At 40.2% G+C, this 16384-nt stretch overlaps 4 protein-coding genes across 11 annotated transcripts; 2 read left to right on the top strand and 2 right to left on the bottom strand.

The window, feature by feature from the left end:
* The first annotated feature begins 379 nt into the window (after nt 1-379).
* On the top strand, nt 380-4692 carry LOC116209551 (inositol-pentakisphosphate 2-kinase-like). Of its 4 annotated transcripts, none has more exons than XM_031543234.1 (8): nt 380-924; nt 1011-1203; nt 1896-2096; nt 2494-2641; nt 3155-3195; nt 3317-3427; nt 3573-4169; nt 4369-4692. In XM_031543234.1, the coding sequence occupies exons 2-8, from the start codon at nt 1168-1170 to the stop codon at nt 4522-4524; spliced, it is 1290 nt and encodes a 429-aa protein (XP_031399094.1). In that variant the 5' UTR covers nt 380-924; nt 1011-1167; the 3' UTR covers nt 4525-4692. The 4 variants fall into 4 exon arrangements, with proteins under 4 accessions (XP_031399094.1, XP_031399085.1, XP_031399102.1 ...); XM_031543242.1 differs by lacking the exon at nt 1011-1203 and having other exon boundaries at nt 382-924; nt 3573-3852; nt 3952-4169; XM_031543225.1 differs by lacking the exon at nt 1011-1203 and having other exon boundaries at nt 2515-2641.
* A 512-nt stretch (nt 4693-5204) lies between these two features.
* LOC116209576 (heavy metal-associated isoprenylated plant protein 2-like) lies at nt 5205-6525 on the top strand. 2 transcript variants are annotated; one of them, XM_031543254.1, is made up of 2 exons: nt 5205-5757; nt 5991-6525. In XM_031543254.1, the coding sequence occupies exons 1-2, from the start codon at nt 5749-5751 to the stop codon at nt 6342-6344; spliced, it is 363 nt and encodes a 120-aa protein (XP_031399114.1). In that variant the 5' UTR covers nt 5205-5748; the 3' UTR covers nt 6345-6525. The 2 variants fall into 2 exon arrangements, with proteins under 2 accessions (XP_031399114.1, XP_031399123.1); XM_031543263.1 differs by having other exon boundaries at nt 5576-5757; nt 5994-6525.
* A 146-nt stretch (nt 6526-6671) lies between these two features.
* On the bottom strand, nt 6672-10724 carry LOC116209533 (phosphatidylinositol/phosphatidylcholine transfer protein SFH6-like). 3 transcript variants are annotated; one of them, XM_031543199.1, is made up of 15 exons: nt 10618-10724; nt 10399-10493; nt 9982-10288; nt 9567-9666; nt 9211-9477; nt 9049-9126; nt 8861-8962; nt 8734-8783; nt 8527-8626; nt 8334-8399; nt 8071-8184; nt 7801-7930; nt 7143-7501; nt 6969-7043; nt 6672-6875 (listed from the first exon to the last, which is right to left on the bottom strand). In XM_031543199.1, exons 2-15 carry the CDS (start codon nt 10430-10432, stop codon nt 6861-6863), a joined length of 1797 nt encoding a protein of 598 aa, XP_031399059.1. In that variant the 5' UTR covers nt 10433-10493; nt 10618-10724; the 3' UTR covers nt 6672-6860. The 3 variants fall into 3 exon arrangements, with proteins under 3 accessions (XP_031399059.1, XP_031399067.1, XP_031399052.1); XM_031543207.1 differs by having other exon boundaries at nt 10399-10524; nt 10618-10691; XM_031543192.1 differs by having other exon boundaries at nt 10399-10673.
* A 1184-nt stretch (nt 10725-11908) lies between these two features.
* On the bottom strand, nt 11909-16168 carry LOC116193379 (transcription factor bHLH110-like). 2 transcript variants are annotated; one of them, XM_031522213.1, is made up of 7 exons: nt 15724-16168; nt 14465-15137; nt 14196-14327; nt 13946-14011; nt 13648-13707; nt 12783-12839; nt 11909-12536 (listed from the first exon to the last, which is right to left on the bottom strand). In XM_031522213.1, exons 1-7 carry the CDS (start codon nt 15969-15971, stop codon nt 12375-12377), a joined length of 1398 nt encoding a protein of 465 aa, XP_031378073.1. In that variant the 5' UTR covers nt 15972-16168; the 3' UTR covers nt 11909-12374. The 2 variants fall into 2 exon arrangements, with proteins under 2 accessions (XP_031378073.1, XP_031378010.1); XM_031522150.1 differs by having other exon boundaries at nt 13642-13707; nt 15724-16165.
* Nucleotides 16169-16384: the final 216 nt, after the last annotated feature.

Below are 16384 nucleotides of genomic sequence, written 5' to 3'. Positions count from 1 at the left end.
ATATATATATACTTCAACTAAAAGAGAAATTATTAATATTTATTATTGACATTATGTGCACACAATTTTCGGTGATTTCAACTATCTAATTTCTTACTTTATCAAGTGCACCGATGAATTCCGGAGTCTAACTTCGGATTTATGATTGCATCTGCAGCACAAGATCAAATAGTTCAAAATCCATTAAAAATAGAAAGTCATGCGGATTGCGGGGGAATTTGAGGTGGTTTTCCAACTTCAGGAGGCAGATTGAGATAAATCAAAATACGGGTTGCGCTTTGGGAATGCAGCTTAATTGAAGGGGCAAACTGAAATTACTGCTTCTCCACTCTCTGCCCATTTCTCCACCATGAGCCTTCATCATCTTAGAGCATATCTAAACCCAGATGTAGACGTACCGAACAGGCACATCACATGCACATCCTACTCCCGGTGTACGGTGTACCAGGGAACAGAATCATGGGACCACCATGTGACAAACCCACCGCTTGCCCGGCGCACGATACGCCGGATTCACGGAAGATCCCCGCTAGCTCGCCAACCTTAGATCCTCTACGCTTATTCTCCCTCCGCTCCTCCGCTGCTCTGCTTCTTCTCCACTTCCGTGTCTGCGCTGATTGACTCAAACTCAAACCCCACACTCTCAGCAGCTAACGGCGACACCTCTTTCCGAAATTGATCGCTCCTTGAAGTTGACCCTTTTCCGGAAGCTAGGGTTCCGCCTCTCCCCTCCTTCTTCTGTCCCCACTCCGATTCTGAGCGCCTCTCCGGCTCAGAATTCCTCCCCAGGGCCGCAGCTCGGGGGGAGCCGATCGCCGTTGGATGGACCAGGTTCTGGAGGAAAGGGACGCCGCCGATTGGGTTTACAGAGGCGAAGGAGCTGCCAATATAGTCGTAGCCTACACCGGATCCTCTCCTGCCCTCGTAAGCAATTTCGCCTCTTTCTTCTCTCCGAGCTTCAGGCTAGCACGATTGTGTTAATGTTGGTGCTGTTGCTCCATGTTGATTAGTATGGAAGCAGAGAAGCGAAAGCAGAGGGGTCGAATTTGATGTTTTCGTTGACTGTGTAATCTGTACGAGCTTGAAACTGCTAAAAATGCGATCTTGGAGGGTACAAATTCGTCACTCCCATCACATGCAATCCATATTGAGTAAGCGAGTTGGCGCATGCAAAGCTATAAATTGGACCGGAACTCGCGATGGGTAATTTTTGTTTTTGATTTAAGTTCCGAAACCGAAACCATTTACTTTTTTTTAATGTTTTGACTGAGATTAGGATGTCTCATGTCAAGTCCTGGATTAAGCCATGTTAGGATTCCATCCTTTAAGCAAATGAAGAAAAAGCACAGAGGATATAAAGAATGGAAGCGATTGATCGCATCTTTCTCTTTGACTGATATACTTTTGCCTTTGACGGGCTGAAGCTTTTCTGTCCTTATCCGCTTCTTTATTTGTGATGGTGCCACCCATTGATGGTATATGATTCTCAGGGGATATATACCCAACATGGCGATAATGCTGGGGCCTCCATGCCCCGTTCTTGTCCGCTGTAATTTTTATTTCCTTTGTACTGGGCTTCGGCCTCCGTTTTTCCACCCAAAAAAAAAAGAGAATCAGCAACATGGGCAAAATATCAGCCTACAAAATTCATTCAGACCAACTTAAGCCGCAGACTTGACTTTCTCAATATTGGTCATTTTCGAGGGTTGCGTCATTGGGGAACTTTCAACCTTCTGTGAAGAGTTGGATTGGACACAAAAGGCTGATGTGTAAATTTGAAATTATTCTTAGATTGCAGTGGCAGTTATTAAATTATGTCTCTTTCCTCACTGAAGGTGAGGCCTCCTAGTGGACATATTAAATTTTGTCATTTGTTTTTCTGTTGTTTAATACAGGCTGGGAAGGTTCTGCGGATACAAAAAGTTCCAGAGAAGGAATCAAATTTCATACATGGTTCAGCTTTTTCTGCAAATGAACGGCTATTATGGAAAGATCACAAAGAGCTTGTATTATCACCGACAAGAGATATGGCAGCGCAGCTTTATTTGGAACATGTGATGAGCCCGCTGTTGGGCTCTAAACATGTTGATGCCGGGGTACGTCTGAGTAGTTTATGACTTGATTTGATCGCCTCAATTTAGTAACTGTTTGCATTTTCTTATGTAATCATTGATTATAGAATGAAATCCCTGTGGGCTTTTAAGTGCTGAAGCAACATGTGCAAAGCTATTTAAGCTATTTAGTATGGTGTGCTAATATGCGACTTTTGGTATTTTCTCTCCCTTAGCTGCTTTTATTTCCCAGTAATGTTATCCTCATAATGGGCTCCCGCTTGGACTCTATAACTGGTCAAAGGTACAACTAGAGAAAATGATAATTCATCAAACAGGGTGAGATAATGCAATTTCCCGGGTCACATGTTTAGCTTCTATTGCATGTGTGCTTCTAATTCATTGAGTAAAGAACAGATATGGCTTCTTTTCCATTTGGCAGATCCAAGTTCTTGTGTCACAGGAGTTTCTAGAGGCAGTTGAGGAGAATATAAATGGTAGACGTCCTGTTTGGAGAATCAATGCCGCCAAGGTCAATAGAGATTGCAAACATGCACTTCTACTATCTGATCATTCATGTTTTCCTCGCGGTGAGTATTTGCAGCTTTATAGCTCTTCTTTGTCTGTTTTGGCCAAGTAATTTGGATGTTGTTCTAAAATTTTGGCTAATCTGTCGTCCCTCTTTTGTCATAAGACAAATCCCAGATTAGTGTCTTCCACCTGATTGAAAGTAGCACAACTGCTCCATCGCATGCCTATTAGTTTTCCTCCACCAAGTTGAGAGTAGAAGTTCTTTGAAGTGAATGAAACAATCTTTTTCCTGCAATGAGTTCAAATTAAGTATATTTTCTTACACATAGAAGTCAGTGATGCTGACACAGTTGCTTTGTTTGTGCACTTGCATGACGAACCTGTCTGGTTAATGTGGTCTGTTATGATATGCCGTCCCATGTGAATGACTAATCTGACTTTGATGAATATGTTAGCCGTCAAATGCCAACAGTGAGATCTTTTAAAGTGACTAACTAGGCTTCATTAAACACAAAATATCTGACAAACGTCCTAGTAAGTGTAGTTGCTCATTTGCACCTCTTCAATTTCAGGTATCATGAACGACGAGCCATGCATATCTATCGAAATAAAGGTGATTTTTGGATCTTGAAATTATCTTTTGCCCTCATTTTCTTTTATAATTCATTCATCTCCCCTCTCCTGTTATTGTTAGTCTTATTTTATTATCTGTTCTCTGTTTTTCAAAAGAATAGCCCAAATGTGGATTCCTTCCATCTTCAAGATACATTGCAAAGCGAAATGCCATTAAGAGGAGCATAACTCGGTTTAAAATGCACCAAGCCCTGAAGTTCCATGACAAAGAGGTATTTTTCATATTTAGTTTATATAGCAACAACTGTTGTTGCTCAAGCAAATCGAAAAGCTTTTTTCCTCTTAGTTACTGGCACAATCCACCTTGAGTATGTTTCCGTTGCATTTATGTAAGGCTTCTTCTCACCTGATCCTCAGGTATCAAAAATAAGTGACTACGATCCATTAGATCTCTTTTCTGGATCCAAGGATAGAATGTACAAGGCCTTGAAGGCTCTTTATGATACTCCCCAGAACAATTTCCGAGTGTTCATGGATGGGTCCCTCATTTTGGGTGACTTGGGTGGGTCTGCTGATAGCACTACTAGAGTGATTGGAGAAAACCTCGAAGACGTACTCAAGTCTATTATTCAGGCGGATGACGGCCTTCGCACGAGAAGATTTCTCGAGCTTATCATAGAGGCAGTTCGTAAATCTGGTGTGTTGGATCGACTCCTTGATGTCCAGAAACTCGATACTTACAATATTGAAGGAGCAATTCATGCGTATTATAACATTGTGTCGCGACCTTGTATAGTTTGTAAAGAATTAGGGGAAGATGGTTGGTTCCATAAACGCAACTCTTTGCATTCACTTTCATTGGAAGAGAGCTTGAAGATCGTGAAGGACTTCCTGATATCTGCCACTGTGAAGGATTGTAGTTTGATGATCTGCTTTAGACCAAGAGGGGCTGCCTCAGATTCTTCATTCAGCAGTGTACACCTGGAATCAACTGGCCAATTTTTCGATTACAAGGTAATCAAACTTTCTATTTGCAAGGGAATAGAGGTTTTTTCTTGCAGACGAGCTATTGTATACTGATTAATGTTAATCTTTCTAGCCTTATGATTCAACATTTTAGGATGTCTTCCTGCTGGCTGCTTGGTGGTTGAGCCATTGACTTCATTGCTATTATCTATTAAAATAGTATCTCATGGTGTGCTGCATCTCTCAGGCATTTTTCATCGACCTGGACTTGAAGCCTCTGGACAAAATGGAACACTACTACAAGTTAGATCAGAAGATTGTCAGATGGTACACCCAAATAGCACGGGATGAATGTTCGGATAAAAGAGATGGGTGTATCGAATTATACAGTAACACAAATTGATGCAGGTGAATGCCATACGAGATATTACCGGCTGTCTGGTGATTCGCCTGTAAGTGTACTATGAGACATTTTCCCATGTTGTAACGTTACAGAAGTCTCCAAATTGGGAACTTCTGGTAGAATGAACAGCTGTGTTTTCCTTTATCTTAAGGCACCAATTTTTGTTCACGTGTGTTGTTCATGGTGAGCGTGTTCTCCCTAAAATTACTCTCAAACTCAATGGAGAGCACTCTGATTGGAGATAGAGAGTAGAAATTTCCAGGGCCTGAAATTCTTTTTGCCCACTGACTGAAGGCAATTTGTTTATCAACCTTCCAATTGCCTATCTATCCCAATCCCACATGGCTAATAAATTGTGCAGCTGGAGCTCTCAATCATTCAACGGATGTTTGTCGTCTGTAGAATTACAGTAAACTGACTTGGTATCATCTGGTGCCTTAAAAGTTTGGACAAGTTGCTGCACTTCACAGATTGAAATCAAGTTCGTCCAAGCCAAACATTGGCATGGTCTACGTCGGCTTGATTTTAAGCTTGGCGGTTCGAATTCCATGGGCTTGGGTCTGAGTGATATTAATCTAGTTTAGAGCTTGACTCAGACTTTAACTCTGGTACTAACAGGGATGCTCAGTCTCAAGGCTGATAAACCTTGAGCTTGAGGTTACTGAAGAATGAGGAGTCAATTACTGACACACTGATTCAGCTTGAGCTTGGTTTGAGTTCAATCAAAATTGGAGTATCGAACTTGAAATAAGAGGACGCCTTGACTCGTTCGAGTCAGATAACAATAGCTCAATCATATAATCAACAGAACAAGGTGCAGCTCTTTGAGCGAGAGTATTCTGCTTGCAGAACTTCACATGGAACTTTTCAAACGAACACCGATATTGCTCGACCACTCCGACCGGGGAAGGACGCAACAATAAATGCCCATCGGAAGGCCTAGGTGATTCCATAAATAAACTTCTGACAAGGGCATTTACTCGGGTAACCAACCAACCCTGCAGCTCACATTTACTATTTTCAACCAATCATCATCTCCATCTGCAACGTGCCCCAAGGAAAAGGATAGATAGCAAAAAAAAAAAAGGAAGAAAAGTGCATCCTAAGAACTTCATAGGAAAACAAAAGAGATCAGACACGAGACAACAAACCATCTCTCTTCATACACATCAGCAGTTGCCCTGTTTCTGTTCCGTTGTTCCATTCTTTATAACAATCCCAATCATGTCAAAGGTTGAGTGTCTCCGAACAGTTTCCTAGGATAATGCTGTTTCTTCTTCAATCTTTTTGTGGGTGTTATTAATGAATTGTCTGGTTCTTGGATCATCTGCTTGCTCTGACACACGGCAGTGCATCTGCAGAGATGCACAGAACTTACAACATATATCACTTACCCTTTTGTTTCTGTTTTTTATTATTAACTTCATTGATCTGTCTCTGACACAATGATTTGTATGATCTGACAGCAGAAGACCATAGTGTCAGTGGAACTGCTGTGCTCAAAGTGCAGGAAGAAGGTGATGAAGGTGGTGGCCACCGTAGAAGGCATAACCTCCATCGTCCTCGACCCTTCCAAGAACACTGTGACTGTCATCGGGGAAGCGGACCCCGTCGACATCATCAAGAAGATCCGCAAGTTCCGGCGGTCTGCCACTATCGTCAGCATTGGGCCCCCCAAGGACGAGAAGAAAGATTCATCATCCCACTCGTACAGCTACTCTGCCTCGACTGCCTTCCCCCAGACGCCGCGGATTTGTCAGAGGTGTGATGTCTGGTACGTTGTTGCGGACGATGGTTATCGTTTCTGCTCGATCATGTAAATGTCATATTGCATCAATCGATGTACTCTGGTTCTGGAAAACTGGGTGGGTGAAAATTTCCACCGGCTCTCCTCATTAGTTTATGATGGTCACTTGTTCTTCAGGAATACTCAAGTTCGCCACCATTCTCAAGTATAAGTTCTTCATGCTATAAAGGTTTTTATGATCGGTTGTAAATTCACGATGAAAGATGTCGTTCAAATCTCAAGAAATGCTGAGGCATAACTGTCTGCTGAAAGTTTCACTCGGGAGAATTCTCTCTTGTTATCGTATACTAACCACCAGAGTAGGCAGTGAGGCGGGAAAGGTGAAGGACCAGGTCACTGCTGTTCCTTTCGGAATGTGCAAGAGCAAGGGAAGTTTTTAATGTGCCACTTAGAGATGAATGTTGGAAGCAAAACAGTGGGAAAACCACTTATTAAGTACTCATCAAGGTCGTACAAATTCAAAAGCGAAAGCAAAACCAGGATCTGCAGCTTTAATACTGGAAGCTCCCTGCCTTTCTCGCCGATCACTTCACGAGCAAAACTTCTGATTAACAAACGAACGGAGATCCATTAGTCTTTGAGGAGAAACCAGTTTTCGCTTGAATTGTATGAGATCAACTGAAACGGACTTGTTTACCTGGAACTTGCTTGCTGATTGCTGGTCTATGTACGCTAGGATTTCTTCATCTTTTGTTAAGGCTTCGAACAAGGCCTGCTTGGAAAAGTGTTAGCAGGAGATTTCACAGTAACCTAGAGTTCAACAACTTGCAATGTTGGAATCAAGTGGTTGTAACAAACATGATTTGCTTACCCTTTTCGTGGCGATCAGCTCCAATTCTAGAGCATCAATCCGACGAATAGCAGCATTTAACAATTCTTCCTTTTGACTGGGCATCTCGAGCTCCTTCTTGTTGAGAATTTCTACTTTCTCTTCGAGTTTGTTTAGCCTTTCTGAGACTGTTGGCGAAGGCAAATGGATGGAGTGATGGTCTTTTAATCCAGAACAAGTGCCTGGAGTATCATGGGAGGAATTCGGGAGCTTCTTGATGAACTGCAGTGCCACCAAATGTAAGAAAGCTACAAGAGATGAAGAGAGTGCAACAAGCATGGTTCCAATGCGAGTGTTGATACTGTCTCGCAGTCGTTGAAGACCAGGCAGAGGAGACGACCCTGAATGGATTTCATCATAAAAGCTCAGTTTCTCCAACATACTTCCATGGCATATCCAGTGCCACAAGTGAAAATATTGAAAGACCACAGCTTGTCGTAACATCATGCAGCAACAGACAGAAGAGATCAATACGGTCACTCAGACCGGGAACGAGAAGCCATTCTGTCAAGAGACTGCTTCTTTGAAATGCTTTGGCACTTAAAGTTTGGCACCAAACGTGGTACAAAACCTGAAAGCTACGAGCTAGAGACTCATAAGTTGAAGGGGATAATAAATTCTAAAGGTAACTACAACTTACTACTGGAATTGTGTAGGTGGAGGGGCACCGGTTTCTCGGACACCTCATCCACGGCCTTATCAACCATTGGAACGTATTCGCCAGACACAATTAAATCTTCACTGCAACCAACCTCAGCTGTTGTCGTTCCCTGAGCATGACAGATTGAACGTGAGATCTATGGAACTGCACATGTCGTTCATTGCATGATGTACCATAGATTGAAAATTTTTGTTTCGTCTCCTCTCCTGTTTAGATAAAATAGGACACATTTTATTTGGGAATACGTACTTGTCCACATGAAGGAGTCGGGTCTCGAATCACGTGGCTATTTTCAGCTTTAGGAGAAGTAAGGTGGACTGATTCAGAACCCATATCAGTGTTAGATGACTGGCAGCTTTCCATCTGATTCAACAAGGTATATGGCCAAGTTGCCATAAAACAGAAAACAATCAAAACTGTCTCTTAAAGCTCTCTAAATTATAACAACGTAAAAGACAATTAAGTGAATGACGGATTGAATAAAAAAAAATTGGCTTATAGCACGAAAGGACCTTTTCCCCACAATTCAAAGAGATTGGTATTTGATTGCTGCCCTCTGCTTTGGTGCTCTGCAGTATCTGCACCCGAAAATGCTGAGCCGATCACATCCAATATTTTGTTACCTCAGGAATGAAGAATCATCCCGATTCGACTGATTATCATAGACAAAGTAAACACATGAGGCATGTCCAAAGTGATGTGAACCTTTAAGATGTTTGGGTCTTTCCATGGACCCTTATCAGACCTCATACAACCCCCTTGACCTGCACAGGTGCAGCGACCACCTAGAAATTCTGGCAACTCACTGCAAGCACCGAGATTATCCCAACTTCTATTATTCATCTGCTTTAATGGTCGAAAGAACTCAATGATCGATCGTCAAAAGAATAAACAACTTTGGTTAGTCCATGCCTCGCATCAATTAGTTCGAGTAGAGCATCCTGATACTTGCTCCCAAGAACCTGAAATTAAATAACTTCGTTCAGTCTAACCATAATTTCTGACTGGACGACAACCGGAAATTAGTACATCTTCTTACGTGGATCTTCGAAATCGTGGTCGGGTCAAGGAAACCCTTCACCGTGCTCCACAGCAGCTTGAAACCTGAGCCCGCGTTGATGATGAACATCCTGAAGAGTGTCTGAACTCCCACTTCAATTACAAGAAGTTCACATTGAAACTGAAAATGCAGCGAGCTAGAAGGAAAAAAAAAATGACATTACACACTTCAGGATAGAAACCGCCATCGATCTTCTGTAGCTGCACGATGAGATCTCGAGCAGGCTTTGTGAGGTGCTTCAGACCCTATATCAGAAATAATTTTCTTAATACATTCGAAAAGCCAAAAAGACCGAGAATATATACAACAGTATGGATGAATTAACATACCACCCCTTTAACATCCAAAATTGTTGTGCTTGAATCTATGTGTCTCCTGGCAGCTATCGAGCATGCTGGAAACTTAACGGCCATAGTCTTCTCAAACTCTTGGACATGGTACTTCACATAACGATCGAGAGTGGTCACCTTCATGAGCTTATCGGGATCTATTTTCCCGAGCCTCTGTATATAAATTGGTCTCCCCTCCTTATCCACTCCGTGGAAGCCCTGAGGGCAGTACTGTAGAATTTCGTCTATCTCTGGGAATTGAAAATCCTGAAAAAGAGAGTATCTTGAGAAGTTTGTGTATATCTGAATGAATGAGAACCAAGAATTAGATCAAGCACAACTCCGAACACAAGTACCTGCAATATTGAATCGGTACCGTACTCTTTCCTCCATTCGATCATATTGGTCCACATGACTTTCGCCTTCTCAACATCGAATTTCCTTGCTTTCAAAAATCTAAGGAACAAAGGAAATGCTTCAGAAGGAACATGTGCCCAAGTATTTCGAGAAACCGAAACAAGTGACTAATTTTCCATCAATAAGCATGACTCGGCACTTATAAGTTTGGCTTATCACGCGCAGATATAACACATGATAGAAATGAACAGAACAAATAAGAGAAGAGACAAGTCACTAATAATGAAACCTGAACCAGTATTCAGATATATCGACACCACATTAAACGACACATTTCCTAAAAACGCATGCTTGTCGGAAAGTGCGCCGACAATGCATCGAGCCTGGTCTAACAGAGGAGAAAATAAAGAGTACCTCAACAGCGTATGATAGTCATCGTGCTGTGAAGGCAACAGGTTATCGGAAATAAGTGATTTCCTAAACTCATCCACCGCTTGCTCCTCCTGAATGTCCCGAACATCTTCAATAGGAACGTAAGAGGTAAGTCGACTTTCGCTTTTCCTCTGCCTTCTCTTCGTGAAAGACCGCCTGAGTCTATTGGAAGCGCTAATGGCTTTCCTCTTGAAACTGCCGACCCGCTTCCCTCTATCGCCATCCTCGGGAAATTCAATTTCGGGTCTCCTTTCTCCCCTTTCATTGCAACCCGAGACCCCCTCAACACCTGCATCACGACATCTAACTAATGTATTTGCTAACATAAAGATCCACGACTGAGTAGCTAAGTTAACGCTTTTCATTCATAGAAGGTGTTTGGCAATAAACTCGACTCACATGGCCTTGAGAACCGATCGAGTGGACCAGACATGAACGTTGTTGATTTGCAGTTGCTCCAGAACCCAAACCCAACTGCCCCCAACTCGAATTATCTGCTTCCAAAGCAGTTAAAAATAATCAAACCTGGAAAAGAAAATGCCTATGTGTTCGAAATCCTCGAATGCGTGACAACACGAGCCAAAGGTTCGGGGACTGTGGTAGGACGATCGAACTTACGAATGAGAGAATATCTGTTCTGTCGGGTGCTTTCGTGCTCTGCTCTGAGAAATTCAATTAGATGATAGCAAAAAAAAAAAAAAAAAGTTCGTTCATTAATTGATGAAGCAGAGGAGTGGTGGAAACAAAGCTTGGATTAGGCCGGTGAGATATTTGGCGGGACCCACTTTTGGACGGTTGGCCACGTGGCAGTGCAGGAAGCCGCTTCGTGTTACCGAGCCTGGCGGGAAAGGTTCATCCCAACCGTTACTTGTTGTCTCCTCCAACCCCCCACCCCCTCCTTTTATTTTTTATTTTTCCTTTTCTTCAATTTTTTTTTCATATAAATATCTGCAATTGAGTGATTAGAAAAGTTCATTTTATTTCTATTTATTTCATCTATTTTTATACGTTATTTTTCTATTAGTGTTTTCTCGCGTTCAATGAAGAATAATTATTAGGCGATAAAAATAGAATTGTACTTGGTAGTTATTACCACAATTACATTACTATGCCGGGAGCTCGAACATTGCTGCAAGTCATTTCTCTTCCTATTCGTTGAAGAAGTCTAGGCACCTTACTTTCTTGAACCGATAATCAATTTTTATTTTAGTTGTCTATGAAAGGATACTTATTTTTATGGTTCCCGCTTTTAAAAGATTAGCACGAGTGGGAGAAGAATGAGCATATATACCATGTTTAAGTTCCAATCCGAAAAGAATTTTCGTGTTATTTCAAGTCTGCTCCTATCACAAAGGCTTAAATTAAATATTTTTCTTGTAATCTCACTTTAAATCAGAATCTCAATGGCACAGATTAAAAATAAAACCATATCTCTTTTGCTTTTTACATATAAGACAAAAATCACTTAATATTCTTTTTTCTCGGTGAAGAAGTCATTTTCATATTTTATCATGAGTCCCTGATATATATTATAGTGTGTGTGTGTATATATATATATATATATTATAAATTATAAAAGAGCTAGAAGGTACTTCAGCCTTTTTGCGTGGCAAAGAACTCTCCATTTTCTTTTCTTTGATTATTATTGGCAGAAATTAGAATAAGCAAATGCTTACTTTATCACCCGAATAAATTTATTTTAAAAAGAAAGAATACATTCTTGAGTTTTTTTTAAATTATTATTTTTGCCTTATTGCTACAAATTAGATTTCTGAAGATCGTTATATGTTATTTTCCAATATTCATTCTGGGAAAAAACAAAGAATGATAAATGCACGCTGAGCATCACGTGGAATGTTCGAGCTCTCTAGGAAAAGATGCTATTGATATATTGATGAGACGGCGCCCATCTTGAGCAAATATGTAAATTGGATGCTAATTAATTAAGTATATACGTGAAATTAAATCATGAATTCGATGCATATTCGGATCGAACTTGCTCTCTCCCCGATGATTGTTCCCTCCAAACAGGAGTTTCACCAAATGATGACCAACTTTGATCCGCACAAATCATGAGGTCGGAGAGATCACTCTTATCAAAAGAAAAAACTAGAACAGCTCGGCAGATCGATCTCTACTACATATAGTGTTACATGCTTGTATATATCGTCTTCTCTTGGAATTCTCCAGCCCGGGCTATTCGAAACATGTCACCCTATCACCTTTAGGTAGAGTAGGCTCGATCATGAATGTTGATTCCTAAGTGGTCGGAGTAGGTCTTAGCCGCTCTGGTGCTCTTGAAGCCTCGAACGGTCAAGTTGATCGACCAAATAGTACGTGACTGGCACTGTCATTTTCAATATATGTCTCAGAATTCAAATTCCTCCACCGAAGTCTTGTGATGGCCAAATGCTGCCACCGCCACCTCCGTCATTAGTTATGTAAGACATGCACGAGAGCGGGACGAGGCAAAGCCCTCGGCTTCTAAGATCTTGCCTTGGCTCTTCGTTATCATACGCATCTTCATTTCTTGATTCCTGAGGAGGCCGGTTGGTAATGGAACATATGTGATTAGTAGAAGCTTGTCACTAATTAACAAGAGATATTACGCATGCATGCACGTTAGTCACTGAACTTTGTTTCCTTCTTTTATGATGGGATGCCGATGTTTTTAATTTTTCTAATCAAGTCCTCCAACTCCTCTAAAATTCTCAATGCAGTCCATGTGTTATGAGCGAAGGAGGATTTGTGTAGAAATTTGTATTCAAGGATATATTTCTTACCCGATCTGAAGTTCCGTTGTTGTTTCGTGAAGATTTCATATAAGGCACGCTTAGCGTCTGCATTTAAACCGATGTAATTCATCAGTTTAAAAGAAGGTAAAAAGAGTTGCATACTAGATTAGATCTCTGAGAGCTCATATAATTATTTTGAAAAATATACTATAAAATAGTAATAATAATGAAAGGGGAGGGATAAAATGCACCCTAGCAATTAAGCATGATGATGACTACTAGGCCACTAATTAAAACTTCTATATATTGTAGCCTGTAATGTATATACTATTGGTCCTTTACAAAGGGTAATTAATATGAAGTTTGAACCAATGTCTATAAAGATGTATATACTATTGGTCCTTTACATAGTTAGGGTAAATTAATATGAAGTTTGAACCAATGTCTATAAAGGGATAATATTTGTGCATCAATTATAATTTATTAGAACAGCAAACCCCAAATTTGAAAAGAAATAAAAAGAGCAATCTCATTGACTTGCTGGTTTTGTTATATTTTTTGCATCGGTTTTTTTTAAGTATATGTAAATGTACAATAGAAATAAATTCACCACCAATATTGATCATTTTCTTTTGGATAAGCAATATTCCTTTTTTTTTTGTTCATTCTAAATCAGAGTTGCATGGTATATATACGATGACTATATATGAATCGTTGATCTACTGTTACATTTCACTAGTGAAGACTCATGATTTAGCTTAAACACGAATATAGTAGTGCACAAGAGAGAACAATTATTTCAAAAGCTTAATGTCCTCTATATATCATGATCATGACCACGAGGGACTGAAAAGAAAATCATAAGAAAGAAAAGGGGCTATTGACCAATTAAGGGAAAGAGTAGTACCTGGACCTGGTTTTCGAGGAATTTGATGTATCCTATAGCCTCCATCAGTACGGACGCTGTGTCTGTCTGCAACATTCTCCAAGTCATCAGTACACCACAAAATGCCCAAAAAGAAAATTGATATACGGAAAAAAAGAAAAAAGAAAAACAAAACGTCGCCCCAATAAAAGTTAATTAACTTGACATATAAGAGGGCTTAAATCAAATAAAATCTTGCGAAGCTCGGCTAAGCACACGTTGTGATCGTTAATAGGCATAGCAGTTCTTTCTGCATTTTCAGAGCATGTGCATACTCATAATGTACCTTGCCAAAGGGCGCAACCAATTGCTGCAGAGCTGCTATTCTATCTCCCAACTTTTCCTTCCGAACCTGCTCAAAATTAGAAAAATTCACCCATGCAAATTCAAAAATTATTATGGAACGTAATTATCTTATTTTTCTTTCTTTTACATGACAAATATGTGGTTATTCATATCGGAACTAGGTCAGTCGTCGATTATATATATATATATATATATATATCTCTCGCTATAAATTTGCTACTTAGATCTACCTTCATGTGCGGGCATGAAGTTGATTGGGACTCAAGTCGCGTCTTCTTGGGAGCAACCTGTGAGGCCTTCGGCTCGTTAATGGAGCTGTTCGGTCTCTTTGCTTCCATTGTGTTAGGGCTAAACGATGACATCTAATTCGATGATTCCATAAGAAAACAACGGGTAAGAAGAATAATTAAATTCTTGAATTCCATTCGATGGAGTTATCAACCGAGGGAATGAAGAACTAATTAATGCAACAAAGATCGTTAAGAAGATTAAAACTTACTCTCTCAAAGCTGGTAGTTTCTCTACGACATGCTTGCTTCATGTGATGGAGACCAAAATCGGGAATAAAAGTACTCTCTTGCAGTAGTGATCCGAAATCACTTGCTCCTGATGTCTTCGCATCATTCTCGCAAATTCTTCCATTACTTAGGAGATCAAAAGTCGGCCAATTATTTCTGCAGTTGAAGGAGCTTGTTTTTGGGCACGAGGAGTGGTAGCTCGGGTTTGAAATATTTATGCTGGGGTGGATCTGGCTAAAGTTAGTGGTTAACCCTCTACTGCTGCTTGAAAAACGGAATTCATCATCGCCCGGAATAATAAACCGGTGTAGCCCACCTCCGATCCGAGAGCTCGAAGACAAGGTCTTGAGCATGAGCTTCTCACTAAGCTCTGCGCTCAAATCATTGTTCTTCACTGTCGTATGGTTACTCAAGGGGCGAAGATATAAATCTTCACCTATAGCAGATGCAGAATCACCATTAACTAGCATGTCGGCGAACATTCTAGGGAAATTGTCAGAGACATTCGAGAGGTCGGCCAACTGAAACCCCAGATTTTGTGCCATCAGAGGGTGGAAAGCCTCTTTTGGTGCCGTATAATTAGTAGAACTGCTCGAGTCGTTTTCTTTCGATGTTGCTTCACTAGGACTCGAGAATCTGTAATCGTTACTACTCCTTTATGAACAAGAACAATGTCATTTACGGAAAGTATAAAACGAATATATAGTTAAGATCAGGTGAGAGAAATTTTCATACTAAATTGCTAATGACTATACGTACCGATAAATATTCTGAAGATATATAAAACTCCAAGAATCATTTTATCCAAGGAAAAAAAAAAAGAAAGTGAATAGAAATGGAAAAGATGGAGGAAAAAAATTCCTACATGCTTTCTGTTTTTTAATTTTTGGTTTGTCAAAGATCAAATCATCATCTATAAATTTTACTTGGAAAATGAAGAATTATAACCTGCTGCTAGGCTAGCAAAGAATTTAGTTAGTTCTGTATATACATATACATATATATATATATATATATATATGCAAATACTGATTGATTGGCGTACATCAAATCAAAGATGATCAAGAAAGAGGGAAATGAATGACAGCAAAATAAAACGAAAAAAGGAATACAGATTCCCTAAAGGAAAATATAAAGCTATACCCACCAATTCATGATGGGTAAATCCTCAAACACACAGTAGAGAGAGAGAGAGAGAGAGAGAGAGAGAGAGAGAGAGAGAGAGAGAGAGAGAGCTTACATGAAAGTGGAATTTGGCGCAGGGGAAGAAGAAGAGGAATTAGCTGAGGACCCAATGAAAAGTTGGTCTTGCAGGTGATCATAGGGGGAGTTGATATTTTCATCCATGATGATGATTGATGATGATTGATGATGATCGATGATATTGGAAAGAAAATGTATGCGTATAATGGTAAATGAGAGATCAGTAGAAAGAATTTTCTTTCTAATAACACATAAATGAGCTCTTGAAATAAAACATCCCAACATATATGGGTGTGTATTATGAGTGACTAAACCCTGAAAAAGAACACAATTTCAGACAGGAATCTCTCTTGTCTCTCTGCTTCATTCACAGTCAGAGAGAGAGAGAGAGAGAGAGAGAGACTGATAATGGAGAGAGAGAGAGAGAGAGAGAGAGAGAGAGTTGCTCAGTTCAGGTGACAGCCCACATAAAAACTTCGTTGGCTTTTCATTCTGAAGCTTTAATATTCCCTTGCCTTTACTCTTTCAAGCTCCTCCTTAAAAGGTATTAAGTCGACTGGTTAACAATATACCATTACTAGAAAATAGGCATTTAAAGGCGGAAAGTTAGAGACAAAATTATAGATGACTAACATACGGCAGAACTAGGGTCGGCTTTCGAGACGGATTAGACGTCTGTAAAGTTTAGAGATAGAATT

This window comes from Punica granatum, chromosome 1 (genome assembly GCF_007655135.1).
Source record: "Punica granatum isolate Tunisia-2019 chromosome 1, ASM765513v2, whole genome shotgun sequence".
Classification (NCBI taxonomy): Eukaryota; Viridiplantae; Streptophyta; class Magnoliopsida; order Myrtales; family Lythraceae; genus Punica; species Punica granatum.
The sequence above is the reverse complement of the archived record's forward strand: the minus strand, read 5'-3'. Positions and strand labels throughout refer to the sequence as shown.